Here is a 20,256-nt window from a genome sequence, read left to right as displayed (position 1 = left end):
TTTTCAGTGACATACTCAAGCAACATGAAACTGCTATTAACAAATATTAAAGTAGCTTGTCAAGACTGGGGAATTAGACTGGCAACAGAAAAGTGCTGTCCTTTCCTCACATTATAAATTTGCAGTGGCTTTTCATGATACTTTGCATCCTTAGTAGTATATCAATAGCTACTAAAAGATACCCTTTCCAATAGTTAGTGAATTCTAGACTAAAAAATCTGATTCTCTTTACTATGTATTAAGGTGATTTAGCACATAGGTGCAGCTTTTCACATAAACACTGGTATCTGGCCTGACTTTCCTTCAATGAAAGCCATTCCTGTCTCCTATCATCTGTAGTCTCTTTGTGTAAAGCCCCCCACTGAAGTCATAAGGTAGGTAATGAAAAAGTTGCAGTCCTATAACTTCCACTGTAAAACACACAAAATTTACAGTACATAAAATATTGCTGTAAACAGCAGCCTCATTTATGTCACTTCAGAGTTCCCAGGCTGAGTGTGCATGTAGATCTTCAAGAGGAGGTTGAGTAGTGGATTGTTGTAAGGTACAGAACTGTGTGGTCCTTTTCTGTGGTCCCAGTGTTGCTGAGTGCCTGTTTCCTAATTCACCAAAACTGTGCTTTGAGTGGCTGAATGAGTTGGTCCCTCCAGGGGTGCTCATGTACATCATACAGACAGCTCTGCATGGACCTGGGCAGGTTCCTTTCAAATGTGCTTATAGCACAGAGAGCTGACTGTGTAACTAGTGAGAGGATTAGTTTTATGTAAATTTGATCTGGAACATGCTGGAAAAGGCTCATGTTTAAGGTGTAAGCTTTGGTTACTGAGTGATTTAATGTGGCACTGTGTGTTGCAAGAGGGCTCGTCTCCTTAAGCTCTTGGAGCTTAATCTGTGAGTCAGATTTTACACAAGCTGTAGATAAAGTAGGGCAAACTGAGTGCTCTGTATAAAAAAGTGCCAGAGAGTGACTTGAACAACTGTGGAAAGAGAACAGTTTTTTACCCAAGATTCAAGTAATACTAAGCAGTTCACAGTCTTTTATACCTTCTCCAGAATAAGAGAGAATTAGATGGAACTCCTAAGAAAAAATGATGTGATACAGAACAAGATTAAGTTTGTTACTGCTTGGTAAAATGGATCATTTTGGCTCATTAAAAAAAATCAGAGATTTATTTAAATATTAATCTCTGCCTGTATTTTCCTTTGTGTAAGTTTATTGCTGCTGTGGCAATTGTCACAAATCAGAGCTTAAGTTCCATAATTTCATACTGCTCTGTTGGACAAATACAGCTGAAAAGTTTAAATCCAAAAACATGACAACAGTTAAAATTCTGACCAATTTTATTAGACTACTAACACTGATAGGTAAAAAAATCAGTATGAAATATTAACACTAGCAATGCTAGTTAGTGGTAATATGTGAAGTAAATTAAAAAATCTACTTCATCATTTTTTTACAAAATGTAAACAATTAATCCTGCAGTTGATATTTATTAGTATTGCCTTATGTATCTGCATCTACTGTACATCTACTGTATTTTTTCTACTTTTTTAACTGTATCTCTCTTGCCAATTTGCTCTTTGCAAATTGGGTGTTAATTGTTAAATCTTTAGCATGAAACAGACAAAATGATAAATCAAGGCAACTTCCAACATCAACTGCTGTGGAACAATCAGATTTTGTTTACACCTAACATACTGATTGTATTTACATTTTAACTGAGCAGTGTTCAATGAACAAATATGGTGATTATTCAAAATATACACAATACAAATATCCCCAGGAAATCAGGAAAGGGCCATTCTGATGGAGTCAAAAACGCAGGCAGCTGGAAACAATCTTAGGAAGATGCTCTCTTCTGTTCAGAAAATGGAGATTCATAGGCTTCCATCGGTGGGCAGGTACAAACCAGATGTTGATCTCCATATATGTCATCAATGCGAGCAATTGTGGGCCAAAACTTGCTTTCAGGCTTCACAAATGGCTAAGAGAGATAAAAGAACCCAACCATTTTAATTTTTTCACCAAATAAAGCTACAAAATTGTAATAGAGATTAGGAGCTTGAAGAATTACAATGCTGTGAAAGTGGATTTTTTGGGTGAAGTCATCCTTCAAGTCTATTTGGAGCCCCTGAAAGTTATCAAGCATGTATAATAAAAGTGACAGTTAAAAGAATGCTTAGATTTTAAAGAAGTATGGTCATGTCCTCTAACACATGCTTGCAAAGAAGCAGTTTTCATGACATGAAAGAAAACTTCATTATCCTTTGAACAACTGCCTTTCACATAGGAATGGAGGAAAAGCAGAGGACACTGCTGTGCTGTTCAATATAGTTACAATATAATACTTAAAGGAAAATGGAATGGTGATGTAGTTCAATTCTTACTCTTTGAAACAGTACATATCACTAAAATACTTGCAACTGAGTTTCTGAGCAGAAAGGTTGGTCACACGTACATTTAGCTGCTATGACTGTGAAAGCAATTAAGAAGTCTGGTATCAGAGTCCAGCTTCAATCTGACCTTTATTTGTAGCAGGCCCACACTGGTATCACTTTGCCCATTCTGACCCTGGGGAATCTAGTCACACCTTATGCAAGTTCTTTTGAGCAAAGCTTTGAATGTCAGCATATGGGACTCTGTTTTGGGAGCCCTTGGTGCAGAATGTCAGAACTAAACAGGCTGTTTCCAATAGGAATGAATATTCAGTGTTGAAGTGCTAGGATTCAGAAATCCAGGTCTGCACCAATGTGTAGAGACTTTTTTTTTTGTTTGAGCTCTTTCATTGTCTTTAAAAGCTAAACTAATGAAACTGTGGTAGAGAGAACTCACACACTTAAAAATTGAGCAACAATATAATGGCTCTGAAGTTTTCATTCTTACCACATTACTTCATCTCCAACTGACTAAGAAACTACAGAGCACAAAGCATATTTATATATTACCACACCACAAAGTTCCCATTATGTACTCACCAGTGGGAATGCTGCCACTTCTCTGGAGTAGGGACGATCCCACTTGGAAGAAGTGACACAGTTCAGAGTATGTGGTGACATCTACAAGAAACAAGACATGTTGAGAACAAGAAATTACTGATTTCTGTTGAACATATCAGTGTGAAGCCTTCTTCAAGTTCCCATTACCACACATAAATAATTACTGCCTAGAGAACACTGTTTATCTGGGGGAAAAAAGGGCAGATTTAAACCAGGAGGCAAGTCAGCATTTGGATTTTTTTCAGTTTGCCTAAAGATGCTACCCAAGGCTTGAATATGCTTTTCACTAAACTTAGAAGTCAGTACAGCATTAAAAGAGTTGAACAGAACTTGAGCTGGTACTGGTTCTGTGCTGCATTACTAAAATAATTCAATCTTTATTTTATTATTAATGTTAATGTCATTCCACTTTCCATCTTCAGCCAGTGAAATAAGTATCTCTCCTTTGTTACTTTGAGATGGCCTTGAAATATAAATTAAGTGCTTGTGGAAATACTCTGTCAGCAAGACTTCTCACTTGAAAAAGTCAAAATTCAAATTTTGAAAAAGTTGAAGGTTTCTCAAGAAAGTCTTGTGCTCACTGTTGTGCCCCATTACTTTTGAGAGTACTGAAAGACCAGGAAGTGGGCATCTGCAGACTCAGGGGTTAGGCTGAAGCTGGTACCTTGCTCTAAATGCGATCTTACCTTTAGTGGGTTAATTTGGGGGTCCATCCTGCCCTCCTCTATTTCAGCAATTTCCTGTCTAATACTGATCATGGCATCACAAAATCTATCCAGCTCTGCTTTGTCTTCAGACTCTGTAGGTTCAATCATAAGTGTCCCTGCCACAGGCCAGGACATGGTTGGAGCATGAAAACCTGGTGACAATAGCAGAAATCAGTCACAGATAAAGCTATAATGCATGCATTAGCTATCAGCAGATTCACAAATTCAGTCCTTTCTCTACAAAAGTCTGTAGAGATTGAATTCACTGGTAGTGTTAGCTCTGTACTTTAGAGGCAAGCTAAACTTTTCAAGCATCTTTGTTTTCAGCACTGAAGGGTAACACCACTGTATGATTTACAAGAGAGTTACACACAGATTAAGTGAAACAGTTTATTAAAAAGGAACTTTAATATACTTATCTAACTCACCTTTATACCCACTGAAAAGTCTATTTAAAGTGGTGCACAATATTTAAGGCTCACTTATGAAGAGCAGGAAGGGTGGGTTTTTTAGTATCACAATTAGGCTTTGGATTATTTCACTGAAGAGGTATTACTGGTTAGGGTTTTAACCGCTGTCATGCATATTCATTAGAAGCACAGTTCTATAGGATCAAATAGGCCAATGGGTCCTCTTGTCTGGCAGCCAAAAAGCATCCACAATCAGATCCTTAAGAGCATGTGTACAAGTATACTATATCAGGATGGAACTGTTCAAATCCTATTATCCTACTTTAAAAGTATTTATTTTTTTTTCCTTCCTGTTTTGTTTTGTTTTGCTTTGTTGGAATCTTACTAAGCTTTTGCCTTTGACCCACTTGCTCAAAACAGCTGAGAGTCATGTAATCAGTAATTTGATGGGGCAGTTTACAAAACTGTGAAGTAACAGCAGAGTCAGAAGTACCTACTACAACTCAGTATATGCAAAGATCTCTCCAAGCCCTCAAAGAAAATGAGGAAGCCTGAAATAATTGTGACAGATTCACCATCCATAAGCACAGAACTTGAATGTTTTTGTCTCCCTTTAGAAGAGATTTAGAAAATTTTCACTTGCACTGCTATTTGAAAGAATAGACATTTGACTTACCATAATCCTGAAGCCTTTTAGCAAGATCTACGGCTTCAATGTTTGCTGTTTTTTTGAAAGGTCTTGTATCCAAAATGAATTCATGGGCTACATAACCTGTAAATAAAAAGCGAGATCTCCTATTAAGTAAGACTAGTGAGAACTCTGATCTTACTTAATATGAGAACAATCCAATTTACCAAGCTGTCTATTCTGATTGGTTTTGTGGAGAACATGGCAAAAAGACAAACTAAAAAATATCCACTTGGGCAAAACCTCAAATCTGAGAAATTATCAGGTAACAGATATACAACTCAGTTTTTGAAGACTGACCCTTTGAGTCCCACATCACATTAAGAAGAGACCTCATTTACAAGATCAGAACTAGGAATGAGTGGTCAAAGTGGTAGCTCCTACAATTTACAAGTTCTCTGAAAAAATGATTAGATTTGTCAATGGCCCAACACCATTTGGGCCTTAGGCTATCTTAAATTAATCAAGATAATCAGTTTTATCTTACGCCAGAGCAAAGCTCAAATCTTCTGTTATAGAGAGGCTGAAGACAAAAGTTTCTGTATTTATATCCATGGTTCTGGACAACCTTCCATTACATTGTTAAATCCTTCAAAATTTGCAATTTTTATTCACTTCTATAAAAGTACAACTTGCAGGTTTTACCAAGATGTACGTCATTAAATTTAAGATATATATTTTTGAGATAATATATATTGTACTCAAATGTTCTTTGATGCTGTTCAGCTTAAACAAGCAAAGTAAATTCTCTGATTGTTACACTACTCCCACAACACTTTTTTCATTTCTTCTTCATTATTTCTGTCCTGTTGCAAGACTGGAGAGCCAAAACAGGGAACCAGAATGTAGCTGAAATATCATGCATTGCCAAAGGAATTCTATCTCATCTCACAAAAGTGAACAAGGAGCAGAAATGAGGGAAACTTGGTGGGATTTTTTTTTCAGAGGAAGTGTGCAAGGGGAAATACAGGTCCAAAAATTTCAGTTCTTAAGTTGTGTCATTGGTTATGGAGATTTGGAAGTCTCAACTTAGTTGCTTTTCTTTTTTCTAATGTTCATCAATCTGCCATTGAATTTCAAGGAGAACAATCTAATGGTTCACTCTATCTTTTGGTATCATCTTTTTCTAATTATAAACAGATATTACTTTTCTTCTACTTCCAAGTATCTCAGTTTCATTGCAATACATGCATAGAAGTGTGACCATTTATTTCTCTCCTTGTGAACATCATCAAGAGAAGTTTGAAATCAGCAGTCACAGAGCATTAAAAAAACCAACCAACCAACCGTGTTGCAAGCCAACTTCTACATGAGGCAAAAAAAAAAAAAAAAAAAAAAAAAGCCTGGTAGAAGAAAAAAAATTGTCTAATACTTGCCTCTTGCTCCTCTGAAAAGGATTTTGTAGTGCTTCTCTAGCCTCTTTGCCATGTAATTTGCATTTAGGATAGCAATCTCAGAAGCATGCTTCAGACCCTTTGCTCCCATTGTCTGAAAGAAAAACAACATGAAGAAACAGATCTAAAACAGATCCAAAACAAGCAAAGTATGCTCCTGCATGACAGAGAGCAGCACCTCAATGCACCTGGCCAGTTCTAAGGCAGTCACTCTGCTGTTACACTTTTCCACACAACACTCACAGAGAAGCACTGGATATTGACTTTGGTGTATGTAGTTTATGAGAGTGTCTACTGTTTAGGAGGTTTAGCTTGAAGTTCACAAGTGAATGACCCAAACCTTTCCTCAAACTGAGAAGTTTTGAACCGAATAGAAAAAAGTAAGAATACAAATTATGTCAAAATGCACAGGTTGCCTGTCTCAATTCCATAGCAAGACTGTCCAGAGGTGGAACAATGTAAATAGATGGCATTTTGCACTGTGAGGAAAGAGCTCCCCTTAAAAATTTCTAATAGATTAAATATTCTGTAATGGGAACCAACTTAGAGTCATAAGTGATTTTTACCCACGGCTGTAAATAGAAATTGCACTAGTTCATATTTGCTCATTTGGAATTCCAGGAAAGCTGGTTTCCCCAGCAGAGGAAGTTTCCGTGGTTAGAGTATCATACTGGCAACAAAGTACTCTGAATGACACTGTCCCTAGGTTCACTCCTTCCCAACTCTGTCACTGGAAGCATTAAATGTAGCTCAAGAGTCCCAGCACACCCTTCTACCAAATAGAATTTGAATCAACAATCATCTCTGTTGGCTAAATATTACATACATGTAGCTAAATATTTGCTGGCCTATCACTAAATTGCAAGGGATTAACAAATTACATAGATCACGATCAAGCTGTTTCACATGTAAAACCAAAACTAAGTCCAATTTTCAAACCCAGTAAAATCCTCTGGAATTCAGGATATTGTAAAATTCAATGTTCTGTAGCTGTCAAGTATAACAATACTGAATCATACAATTAAAACCACTCTTGGCAGAATAGTAATTTAAATATGAAAACTTCAGTGTCAGAAAGTGGAAGCCTGACTGTAGTTTTCTGCCTGGTGTCCACTTATCTCAAAACCTATTACAGACAAGAGGCAGAAGAGTTAGATACAGCAATTGTCCTGATGTCCTTTCTTGTGGTAACATTGTCCTACTATAAAACAAGTAGCCTTGATGGATGTAAATAACCTGGGACTGGATTGTCATCACTTCATTTCACTGCATTTCAGTCCGTACAAACATTTTAAAAAATCAGTTGCTCTTAAACCTGCTCATGTGGTTCCAGTGGTCGCTGGACTTGAAAGAGAAAGAGAACCTCAGCTGATACTCCTTATGAAAGTCTACACACCTTGATATACACCCAGGAAATTGGCAATATAGCGCTGGAACCCCAAGGTGCAGCACTGACAGTACCCAAAGGACATGCATCCTTATCCGTCTGTATTTTGATCACAGGGTGAGTAGGCAAGTAGGGAGCCAAATGTTTCTTCCTAAAACAAAAACACTGATTTTAGAGATAAATATGTGTTCTTGTGTTGCATATCTGGACAGTTTCAGCAATAGTTTCTCTTCACCTTGCTTCCAGCCACAGTCCTCTAGGAAGTCTGATCTGTGCCTTCTTCAAAAGAAAGTTTATTAACACAACTGGTGCCAGTGGAGAGTGGCACTCAGTTTTTCAACCTATTACAAGATATTAATGGAATTATCCAAATAAAAATTACTTTTTAAACAAGTAAGATTATCTTCCTTTAAGGAAATAACAATGCTCCATAGGATAGATTCACACAGTCTGTGTAGCACTTCTGTGCTCTGGACTACATGCAGTATTATCAGCCCTCAAAATCCTTTTCTTACTCAGGAAACAGATTGCTGAGTGAGGTTTACCATACACACTAGAAGGCCAGCATGGAAGCCAGGGTTCATCTGGGGATACAGGTGAACACCACCATTCAGCACATGACTGTGCTGGAGAAGGACAGATGCTTGCAACCAACGTAACACCTCTCCCAGCCAGAACTCTGTACTGAAGTGAACACCCAACCAAGATTCACTAAGGTGTGCATGTAGATGTTTAATTTTTTTTTTTTTTTTAAGAAAGGCTAATATAGAGATACCCACACTCCAATTGGTCCCATTCCAGGTCCTCCTCCTCCATGGGGAATGCAAAAGGTTTTGTGAAGATTTAAGTGAGAGACATCAGAGCCATAATCTCCAGGACGACACAGACCAACCTGTAAAGGGAATACTCCATTTCAAAACATTCTTCATATGCCATTTAGGACCTATTTCTGAATGCAAGGAAAACAGGTTGAAAAAGATGGTGTATGTTTTTTATGTTTTGCATCATAAACAAGAACTTGATGCAAATAATATTTTGTTTTAGGAATTCTTAATTACATCTGTAAAGAATGTCTTTGATAAAGGGTAGGCAGACTAAGCGAATTTCAGTGAGCAACTCATAAATCTTACAACACATTTCAGGGGAAAATTAAGTAAAAGAGAATTACTTTCACCATCTAATTTTAATTACTGTTCTTGGAAATCTCACATCCTCCCCCAAACACTGTGGAATCCTGCATGGAAGCTGTGTTATGGTCTGAACTCAGTACTGCTGTGCTATTCTATGCCAAGAACTCCCAGTAGTAAAAAATCTGCCTAGATTTTGTACCTGAGCATTCATATTTGCTCCATCTAAGTAAACTTGGCCTCCATGTTTGTGAATAAGGTCACACACATCTCCAATCTCCTCTTCAAACACACCATTGGTGGAAGGGTACGTGATCATGATGGCTGCCAAGTTCTCCTTGTGCTTGTCCACCTGGTGGCAGGGAGGGGAGAGAAAAAAAGGTCACTGAGGCTCCTAAAGCTTCTCAAGATTTTACAAAAAATATACAAGCAAAGTCAGAGTGTTTTACAGATGGGAACCAGGCCTATCAGTAGATAGTCAAAGTCACTTATAGTCAGCAAAGGATACTGGGCTCCCTTCTTTAGCCATGCCTATCGAAAAAGAGTGATTTCTGAATAAATCAGAATTTTAAATCAGGGAAAAAGGCAGGTATTAAAAGGTGTATGTGTATATATATATACATACATACATATGTATACACATATATACACATACATATATACATACACATATATGTGTACATATATATGCATACATATACATATATATGTGTCAAACACTCTCTTTTGGGACCTTCATATGACTAGATGAAAATCTGGCCTTCAAGTTAATGTAAAATAATGACCATTCCCACTACTTTCAGCAACAGAGTTCTCTGACTGCCATAAAAGTTTGTCCAAATGTGGAAATGTGTCCTGCTAATCCGTTGCATTGCAAGATTCACCTGCAGTCAATATACTTTAAAAAGAGGAAAAAAGTAGTTGCCTAGCAACAACTTCCCCAGCAGAGATGGACTTGAACTTTGCTGAAAGAAGGCTGAAATGCAGTTTCAAATGCTTCACATTCATGAACATGGCTTGTTCATTTCCAGTACTAGCTGTGGACCAAAAGGGTCTGCTATAAAAGAGTCTACTGTGTACAAAGACTCTTTGAGCAAATCCTGCACTAAAGATCCTCAAATTAAAAGAAATCTTACAATTGTCGCATAGTTAGTGTCTGAGTGAGGAAAAAGAAAATTACTTATCCTTTCAAAGCATGTATTCAGCATTATTGCTTTATTTTTTCTTGTAGAATAATGTGATTCAGCTGCCAACACTACTACCTTCAGAGAAGAAGTGTTCCTTGAAGATCAACAATAATTAATTACTCACCATTGCTTTTAAATGAGAAATATCAATGCTCCCATTTTTATCCACTTCAATTGGCTGAATCTTCATCCCTGCCATTTGTGCACTTGCTGGATTAGTACCATGAGCAGATTTAGGAATAAGGCAAACCTTGGAAGGGAAAGGAAAAAAGACCCTAAAGTATAACTAGTTTAAAAAATCCTAATGTTTTATGATCTACACTCAGCTACAATTCATTATCAAAGTTTTGAAAAGAAATCCTGATGGTGCCAGCAAACTGCTTCTTTTGTGGAACAATGCAACTAAATTTTTAAAGAAAATCCATTCAGGTATCAGCATTTAAACACTCATTACCAAAGTTTCATTTGCTGCATAATCATATTTAGATATGCAATTCCAGAATATTATTTCAGATACTTATATTTAAAATTTTTTTGCCTCACCCCACCTTTTTTTAAAACACTATTTTTTTTTGCAGTTATCAGTCTCCATATATGCAATGACGTGAAATGAAAAACTGCCTAATTCCAAATTTCCTCTACAACTTCTTCTGGCTTCCAAAGCATTTTCTTCTGTATTCCATTCAAAACAAGAATTTAGACCAAAATATTTTGCTATAGATGAGAAATTCTGAGCTAAACATGCACGTACAGTTAACTTTAAAAGAAAAAAAAAAAGAGAAGCACTTCAAATAAAGGTAGGCTCTTGTTAGTCATAGGAAAATGGTGCATGTGTCAGGATATTTCCAGACATTTTTTAGGAATTCCACCCTTCTCAAAGAAACCAAAACAAAACCAAAACCCCCCCAAAAGCAATCAAACAAACAAGCAAAACCAAAATAAAAACCAAATCAAACCAACCAAGCAAAAAAACCCCCAACCACCACCAACAAAAACAAAAAAACCCAAATGAACAACAACAACAAAAAAAAAAAACCCAAAAAACAAAAAATCATTTTATTCTACTTTATTATCCTAAGAAACTGCACGATGGCTCGTGGAACTTTATCATCCACAGTGATGCTGAGACAAATGTGAATACTTCAAAACACCAGAAACACAGGGAATCCCAGTGCCAGTGCCAGGAAGGACTGTGCCACATCTGTAGCCATTTTATCCTCATAGCTGAAATGTAAAGTGGCTCCAGATGGCCACCAAGGACTGCTGGGTACTGACATCACTGATCACACAAAAAAGCAGGCATGTAAGCTGTCAGTCCATGTCCATCCTTTTTTCCCCACAAGAGGGCACCAAATCCAAACATGGCCAACTACAAGAACCTTGAGCTGCTGGATTAATTGCTTTCTCCAGCCTAGGAGAAAAAAGCACTTCAGCTGAAAGGCCAACATTTTGTGGGCTTTCTTATTTTCTTATTCCTTTTTATTCTTTCCCAAGAGTACCACAATTTTCCTGTAACATTTGAAATCTATAAAGTGCAAGTAAAGTGCAAGCAGCCCCTAGGCTCTCCTGTGCAGTTCACCTCTGGGTATTTTCAGACCACAGATCTACCCACAGACACTCAGAGAAGCCTAAGCATCTTGCACAGAAAAAGAGAAATGGCAGATGACACGAAGACAATCAGAAGACAACTCTCCAAGGAATAAAATTTTAACCTAATTTCACTTCCCACTGAGTAAAACTACTCACAAAACAAAGTTTGTAACTGTAAAGAGTGGTTGCCTTCTAGTAAGTTTGATGTGATCCGGATGCAACAAAGAAACAGAGAGAGAAGAAGACAACTTTCACATTCAGTTTTAGGTGGTTTCCTCACACAGAGGCTATAGTTCCCAGTAGGCCAGGACAGTCATTGAGAAGACATTTTGAGAAGATTCCATTTTGAGAAGACAAATGAGTCCCAAAGCCGAGGATAAAATCAGATTCAAAGGATATGTATTCTATTGCACTAAGGACTTTTTCCCTTCTCTTTAAAGCAAACTGTATTGGTGTGTAAAAGAAGAAGACCTAAGTAATCGCAGACTTCCAAGAGGTTTTTTATGCAGTCACAAAAATTGTTCCTAAACTAACTTCCAGTGGCTTAAGTGGAAAGGTACATATGGATAAATATTTAATGAATGCATGTAAAGAAAAGAAAAATAGTTTTCACCATATGGAAAGGTCATCCTAATAGAATATTATAAATATCTGTGCTGGTTCTCTAACATTTAAAATTACTCATAATTGTGTTTATAATGGAGACACACAGTGAAATGCTAAATATCCTTTAATACAAAACCACCCAGGTCACTAAAAGAACTGATTGCAGAGTTCAGAAAAGGACCCACAGTACTGCAGGGCAGCATTCCAAGCATATATGTATACTGGAGGCAGACAGATCTAAAGTATGACACAAGAAAACACATTTTAACAAGCCACAACTGTGATCTTTAGCTTTGAACCTACTGCTGCTAAAAAATCTCACTGTTTTGGTAGGAAAGAAAGCAACTGCATCAAAAACTAGAAAGGGAGTAAGAGAAAAAAAGTAAAAGGAACACAAAAGCTTTAAAGATAACCAAAGTTATAAAATGGCTTTTTTGAGAAGGATGGACAAATAACTAGAATCCAGCTAGGAAATGAGGATGGATAATAATATAACAAATAATCCCAGAATTAACATATGATATGTCAACTGTTCATCATCTTTCAAGAGTGAGAGGGTGTCAGATGAAATTGTAAATATATCTCAATTTCCTTTCTTCCTTCTTGACTTCCCAACTTCCCATGGCTGACCACATGGCATGTTGCTTGGGAATTAAAATGCCATAAGCATGACCTTTCCTGCTTTGTACTTCTTCCCCTGAGCTTTTTTTGTTGAACATGCCATTATATGGCACTAACATCCCTTGGTCAGCCAGGCTCAGCTGTCCTGGCTGTGTCTCTCTCAGCACATTCCGAAAACCCAGCCTACTTGCTGGGAAAGGACAGGGTCAGGACACTGCAGTGGCATAGAGAGAAAGCCTTGACGCTGTTCCCCACTTGCCAAGAGATTCCTGTGTTATGAACAGTGCTTTTTCCACAATTCATGTGAAGAAAGTTAAGTCCACCCTAGCCAGACTCAGTACAATCACCCATCCCTGTGTCATTCTCATGTCTGTAAAAACTTTTAAGATGTTACCAATGATCCTGGTGGGAAGCATAGAATATGGAAAGCCTATCAGAGGTGACAATACACAACCTAGTTTCTCTCTAGGTGAGTCCCAGCTGCTGAATCAGCTCTCCACTTCCCACTCAACCCTCTTCCCCACATGAGCATTGACACTTACGGTTCTATGGCGTTCTCCTTTGGCATTTAAATAAGCTTTGATTGCAGCCAAGCCTGCGTACTCTCCTTGGGCTCCACTGCAAGAAGAACACCAACACTGTTATACAGCACACAAACCTGGAAGTGCCACCTCTCTGACAGAACTTCAAAACTGTCCAGACCTAATTCTTACCCATGACTTCAGGCAAGTGTCAGCAAATTAAACAGGGCCCATTCCTAAGATAAAATTACAAATGGACGTGCTTAAATTAACAGCTAGATATAAATGAAAAGAGTAGATGACAAAAGTTATGCCATTTGATAAGTTTATACTACAGTGTTAAATCCTTCTGGTAACGAAGTGGATCCACATTTCTGCACCTAGCAGGGGACTGTGTGCTTGATTACAGTGAAGCAAACTAATACTGAAATGTGTAGCAAAGTGTATATCATGAAACATAAAAGGTCTTTCAGTGACAGGCTTAGTGTAGATTAAGCTCCTGCTGTTCATTTTGTGTCAAAACTGCTAGTGGACATAAACAGGCTGGAGCAGTACTCATTAAATGCTGCTTTATTTATTTCAGTGAGCACACAGATCTCAGGCATTCTTCAGTCATACCTAGTGCACTACCTTCCAGTTTCAACAATTAAACACCTGGCAGATGTTTAATCTTATTCTTATTCCAACTCTTTATTTTCAGCTCATGGAGGGAAATATTAAAAGAAATAAAACAGACCAAATCATTAAACTTTCAGAAGAAATGAGACAAAATAAGATACCATAGCTTTTAAAAAACAACTACTTAGTAATTTAATAATCAGGCATTCAAGAAAAATTTTACTTCAGAAAATTCTTCCATTTTTGGCTTGCACATTTTCTTTGGAGATAAGTTTTTGGAATCATGTCTCAAGGTGCAAACACTTAGAAAAAAAGTTCCTACCTATTTGGCTGGAAGGAGATTTTGTCATAGCCTGTAATCTCACATAGGTCCTTCTCTAAATCCTTGAAAAGCTGCTGATACCCTTGAGCTTGATCCAGAGGAACAAAAGGGTGGATGTTGGCAAATTCTCTCCATGTAATAGGCTATAAAAACAGAACAAACAAATATATAAAGAATGCTGTAACAAAATACAGACAACTCTGTTCTGTTAAACTCTCTGAAAGACAGAAGTTGCCTTGTGGTCAATTAAGTATCAAACACCAAGTACATTGATCTGCTGGAGGCTTGGAAGGCTCTACAGCAGGATCTGGACAGGCTGGATTGATGAGGCTAAGGCCAGTCTTGTGACATTCATTCTGATATTAACTGGTTTAATGTTAACCTTTTAGCTTTTTATTTTGGTAATCAGATTACACATAAAGATTTGGTATATTATAAAGAGATTACCCCCAAGGCTTAGAAGCAGCTTTAAAACACATTTTCTCCCTTTCTCTCTTGCTCTTTTTTTTTCTTTTCTCAACATATCACCTTGTCTGTGTTGATGTTTAAGCCATGGCATCGATGGTGCAAAAGCCAGAAGATAAGGGGCTAATGTGCATGTCTCAAACACAGATGGACAGATAGGTGTGAAGCCAGCCAAGGATTGTTGATAAGAGCAGACTGTGTAAATGGGCAAGAAAGAACAGGATGCAAGTGGAGAAGGGGGCCACATGGAGGTGGAGGTAGAACACTTTCCTGAGACAACAGTCCTTGTTCTGGCTTCTGGATATACTCAGCACAACACAGTACAGCACAAGTGCACCAGTGAGGTTCAGAAGAGGGCATGGATTGTTCATCAAAGGTTGATCCAGTGGGGAGAATCAAGATCACCAAAGACCTCCAAAGCCCTCTGACCCATTTCGAGAAAGGCCTAGAAGAACTACATGGACTATGGATGATAATTAATTTGCACAGAGAGCGAGAAACTTATCTCCAGGGTTGGGAAAACTCATCTACAGAAAGGTAGAAGCCTCAGTGCACATGTGCCTAGGACCCTGGACACAACATCAACAACCCTGCAACTGCCTGAAAGGAGGCTGTAGCCAGGTGGGGGTTGATCTCTGCCCAGCTGGTAACTGGTAGGACAAGACTAGATATAAATAAAAATGTACTCACAGAAGGGGTTAACAAGCATTTAAACAGCCTCCCTAAAGAACTGCCAAAGTCAACACCCCTGAAAATGTTTACAAGATATGTAGATATGATGATCAGGAACAAGGTTTAGTGATGGACTCAGAAGTGCCAGGTTAACAGCTGGACTTAATCTAAAGGGTGTTTTCCAATGTAAATGATTCTATTATTTTCAGTAACCATTTTCTAACATTAAGAATATGCTTTAAAATTATTAATTTCTCCTACTACTTAGTTTCACTTACCCTTACATAGAGCTGTGGGATCACAAGGTAAACAAAGAGGAGTTGCCGAGAATAGTATTAGCTTTACTTAGAGGAAACATACAAGACATAAAACAGTGAAGGGAAAGAGAGAAAGCAGTGAGAGAAAGGGGACAAAGGAAGCTAGTTGTGGTGGCCTACAGCTGGCCTGTAGGCATCAAAGTATAAATAATTATAAAATTATAATGGAAAAATGTGATCAGTTACGTAATTACCTTACTTATGTAATTTGACCAGTAAGAGCAGGCCCAGGCCATTGGAGACTCAGGTTTCTATTGGCTGGCTGAGCAGGAAGTAACTGGCTCAGCCAGTAGGATTAACCTCATGGGCTCCTGAGGTATATAAGGAAGCAAGATCTGAATAAAGTGAACTGTTGCTTCATGAGTTCAGCATGTCTTGTCACTGGTCTGTCTCCGAAACTTTGACAATTGGTGACCCCGATGTGATCACAAGAGCTGCTGCCAACAGAGCAGGGCGACAGACAGGGCAACCAGGAGAAGTTGCCTGCAGCATTTGAGCTGTGAAGAACAGCATATAGAGCTGTGATTGGTCTGGATCCCCCTTTATTTTTTCTTTTTTTTTTTTTCTTTTTTCTTTTTGCAAGTGGAAGATACCACCAGCATGGGAGCATGGGCTTCAACACCGGAGGGCCCCCTCCTGAAGGTAGAGACTCCCATTTTTAAGAAAAGATTTGAAAAATATGAGGAACCTCATAATGTGGTGTGAAAGACATGGACTGGATGTATCAGAAGGGGCTGCCCTAGATTTAAAAACTTGGGAGCGGGCTGGCTGACATATCCTTACAGCTGCCTCCACAGGAGATGACTCTGCCATTTATGTTATTAAACCATGGAGACTCATAATGAACATGATAAAAATGTTGCAGAGCGAGCAGGTGGTGAGAATGGCAGAAGTATCACAACTGGTGCCGTTCGCCGAGGCAAACGGCCAAAGTAGGGCACTGAGGGAGGCGGCGGGGTGGACAGGCGCTGTGCCGGGTGTGAGAAGAAAAAGGATGGGTACAGAAAGTACAACGCACCCGGAGGCCTACAAGGGGGGCCTCCCCAAGTGAGGGTTACCTACCCAGGGAGCACCCTGACACCCTCCAAGACCAGGATCACCCCATCCCTGAGGCCATCGGCAAAATCCCCCAAGCGGCTGTGCTGTGTTAAATGGGCTTTCTACAGCCTCTCCATGCCCTGCTGCAGCTGCTCAGACCTCTGAAACAACTGGCCACTTTCCCACTCCATGCGCTGCTGTCAATTCAGAGAGCAGAGAGACGCTGTGCTGCAGAGCCGCATTGGACAGGCGCTCTGCCACTCTGCTGTGCCCTGCTGACCTGGCTAAGACCCCAGAAGCGGTGCTTGGTAGTGATGGGAAGGTGTGTTGCTGCTGTAGCCACTGTGAGGCACCCAACTGCAACTGCTGTGAGATGCCTTGCACCTGTGGGACAATGCATGGCTGCAAAGCAGGAGTTGCTACTGCTCCACTGTGCCCTGCCGCCCTAGCTGAGATAATGGAAGTGGCGCCCAGCCCCTGCGAGATTCCAGCTCCTCTGTGCCATGAAGCACTGGAAATCCTGTATCTGTCTCTGCCTGCAGCAAAGCTACCTCTCTGTGCTTTGCTGTGCCTGAAAACACCCCTACATCCATACCTAGCTGCAGCGAGACCATGCCTTGCCCTGGCACGACAGGGCCCTGCCCCTGTTGGGAGGCACCTGGCTGCAGAACTATTCCTGGCTGCTATAGAGCTGCCCAAGCCTTCTGCTGGGTGTGCAACTGCCACCAAGCTGTGCCTGTGGCTGAGCCAAGCTCTGTGGCTGTCACAAGCAGGTATTCTGAGGCAGCACTCAGTTGTGCTGATCGCGTGGTTCCCGTGGCAATGGAGAACTTCACAGTTCCAACAGTGCCTGCAAAGACCCCGAGTGCACCAGAACCGCTTCGTCCCAGACCCAAGTCCCAGCCAAATGTCGTGCCCAGATGCAGCAGAGAGTCCGAGAATCCTCAGTTGCCACTGACACTGCCAAGAGTTCACTGGAGCTGGAGCTGGCCCTTGAATGTATACCAGCAAGGGACACTGGCAAAGATACCCAGAACCACCGTCCCTCTGCAGGACACCGCGGTAACACCGCCCTTGCCTTACTGCCAAAAACCTTGTTTGAACCAGTGTCTTTTTGGCAGAAGGTAAAACAAGCCGCTGTTGCAGATAGGGACTTCAAAGGGGCATTGATGTGCCTATGTCTGGGGGCTGGGAGCCAGAGGATGGGACATTAGCAGTTTTCCCCAAGGTAAGAGGCAATAGAACTGCTCTAGATAAGTACGCCCCTTTCCAGTGCCAGTTCTTTCGAGCTGCACCAGCTTGTTATCAAACACGGTTTGGGTTCGCCTGCTGCTGCTAATATGGTACATTTCTTAACAACAGAGGAGGTAACTCCATTTGATATAAAACAGCTTGCTAAAATTAATGTTTTCAACAGTCCAATATATGGTGTTTGAATCTGCATGGAAAAGCAGTGCAGAAAAACTGCAATTAAAAAAATCTAGATTTCCCAAATGAAGATCCACATTATAAGGCAGGGGTCTTTCGACTCCTAGGGCTGCCACCAGTGGGTGATCCATGACTCCAGGCTAGGCTGCACCCACTGGTGCTAACACAGGTCAAAGAATTAGGTACACAAGCTTTATTTAAGGTAGCAAATATGGCCAATCTGACCCAAACATATTCAAAGATTAAGCAGGGAGTTAAGGAACCATATCTGCAGTTTATTGAGAGATTGCAAGATGCAATGCAGGTACAAATCATTAATGTAGAGATCTGAAATCACCTAATTTTACAGTTAGCAAAAGATAACGCCAACGAAGACTGCAGAAAAATCATAGAACTATTACCCAATGAAAATCCATCACTAAATGAATTAATAAATGCCTGTGCTAAAGTAGGTTCTCATTCCCACAACAGGCAACTAGGCAACTCAATAGCAGCTGCTGTAAGAGTGTCACCTCAGTATTGTAAATATAAACAGCAAGGCCATCTGAAAGCAATTTGTTCCTGTAAACACACCTTAACAGGGACAATTCCTGAACACAGGAACATAAACCTAAATTGCAGCTGGTATGGAAAATGTGGTCATGTGGCTAAACAATTCAGATCAAAATTTCATGCTAATGGAGATTCTCTCAAGGACCATGGAAACAAAAGACTCAGCACAAGGAGGGGACGCACGAAGACAAAAGCATCTCCTCACCTTCCTGTGCAGGCTTATGTGACCAGAACACAGGAAGGACTTGAGGAGCAGCTGGAATGGATGTATTCACATCCAACACAGTAACCATATGCAACCCAAAGGTGCATAAGATTCCTCTTGAAGCTCGAGGACCTATCAGGAAAGGATTAAGTGCATGATTGCAAGGTCTAGTGCTACAATGCAAGGTATCTTTGTGCATCCTGGTGTTATTGACTCAGACTTTACTGGAAAAATATATGCTATGGTTTCTACCCCCACTCCACCTGTGACTATCCCTGCAAAAACCACAACTGCCAAGCTTATCCTGTTTAAGTCTTGCATGCCACATACAGACCCCAAGGTGTGACGAGACCAGGGCTTTGGATCAACAGGAAAACCCCAGGTATTTTGGACCTAGGTTGTAGGTGAGCAGAGGCCCAACATGGAATGTATCATTACAATGCCACAGGCAAAGCCCTCCAAATAAAAGCCAATGGGCTGACTGATATAGAAGCAGATGTCACTGTCATCTCTACCATAATTTGCCTTCATCATGGCCCACTGAGCCTGCAAAACCCACTCTTGCTGACCTTGGAGGGATCACACAGAGCTGTAAGCCTGTTTCAGTAAAAAATTCCAAGGGTCAAACAGCTACCGTTAGACCTTACATCACAGCAGCACCACTTAACCTTTGGGGAAGAGATGTTTTATCTGCTTGGGGAGTGCAGATGGGGACGGATTTTTAATGGGGGACACTGTCCTAAAGGGCATGAAACATCCTACACTAGCCTTCAAACGGCTTACCACTCAGCCTGTGTGGGTGCCACGGCGGCCTCTTGAGAAACAGAAGCTACACGGCCTCAAATCTTTGGTGCAGGAACAACTGTCTCAAGGGCACATAGAGCCATCCATAAGGTCTTGGAACACCCCTGTATTTGTTATAAAAACGAAATCTGGAAATGGAGGCTGCTCCATGATTTAAGAAAAATCAATGCAGTCATGGAGAGCACGGGAGCCTTACAGGCAGGTACAGCCGTACAGCCATCTCCCACAATGATTCCTGTCAATTGGGATATCTTAATTGTGGATCTCAAAGATTGCTTCTTTACCATTCCACTGCATCCAAACGATACCACAAAGTTTGCTTTCACCATGCCTTCCGTTAATAATGCTGCACCAGGGGAGCATTATCAATGGAAAGTACTCCCCCAAGGAATGAAAAACAGCCCCACAATTTGCCAATGGTATGTTGCACATGCTCTTTTATCAGTACGGGAAAAATTCCCAGGGGCATACTGTTACCACTGTATGGATGATATTTTAATAGCAACCTCAACTAAAGATGATCTTTCACTAATTCAGCCAAGCCTGATGCAAGCATTAAAAGCATTTGGATTGCAACTGGCATCAGAAAAGGTACAGCAG

At 40.0% G+C, this 20,256-nt stretch overlaps 1 protein-coding gene across 1 annotated transcript in view; it reads right to left on the bottom strand.

Annotated features, from left to right (window-relative positions):
* Nucleotides 1–1,319: 1,319 nt before the first annotated feature.
* GLDC (glycine decarboxylase) overlaps nt 1,320–20,256 on the bottom strand; it is a 46,216-nt gene continuing 27,279 nt past the window's right edge. The window contains exons 15-25 of the mRNA XM_038125542.1: nt 14,176–14,318; nt 13,257–13,332; nt 10,022–10,147; nt 8,913–9,062; nt 8,363–8,475; nt 7,593–7,734; nt 6,179–6,290; nt 4,791–4,886; nt 3,684–3,856; nt 2,977–3,057; nt 1,320–1,985 (exon numbers count right to left, since the gene is read on the bottom strand). Of these exons, the coding sequence (XP_037981470.1) occupies nt 1,842–1,985; nt 2,977–3,057; nt 3,684–3,856; nt 4,791–4,886; nt 6,179–6,290; nt 7,593–7,734; nt 8,363–8,475; nt 8,913–9,062; nt 10,022–10,147; nt 13,257–13,332; nt 14,176–14,318 (1,356 nt within the window). The 3' untranslated portion in view covers nt 1,320–1,841. The remainder of the gene's footprint in view (nt 1,986–2,976; nt 3,058–3,683; nt 3,857–4,790; nt 4,887–6,178; nt 6,291–7,592; nt 7,735–8,362; nt 8,476–8,912; nt 9,063–10,021; nt 10,148–13,256; nt 13,333–14,175; nt 14,319–20,256) is intronic.

Source organism: Motacilla alba, chromosome Z (genome assembly GCF_015832195.1).
Source record: "Motacilla alba alba isolate MOTALB_02 chromosome Z, Motacilla_alba_V1.0_pri, whole genome shotgun sequence".
Taxonomy (NCBI): domain Eukaryota; kingdom Metazoa; phylum Chordata; class Aves; order Passeriformes; family Motacillidae; genus Motacilla; species Motacilla alba.
Note: the sequence above shows the minus strand (reverse complement) of the source record. Positions and strands in the feature narration are given on the sequence as shown.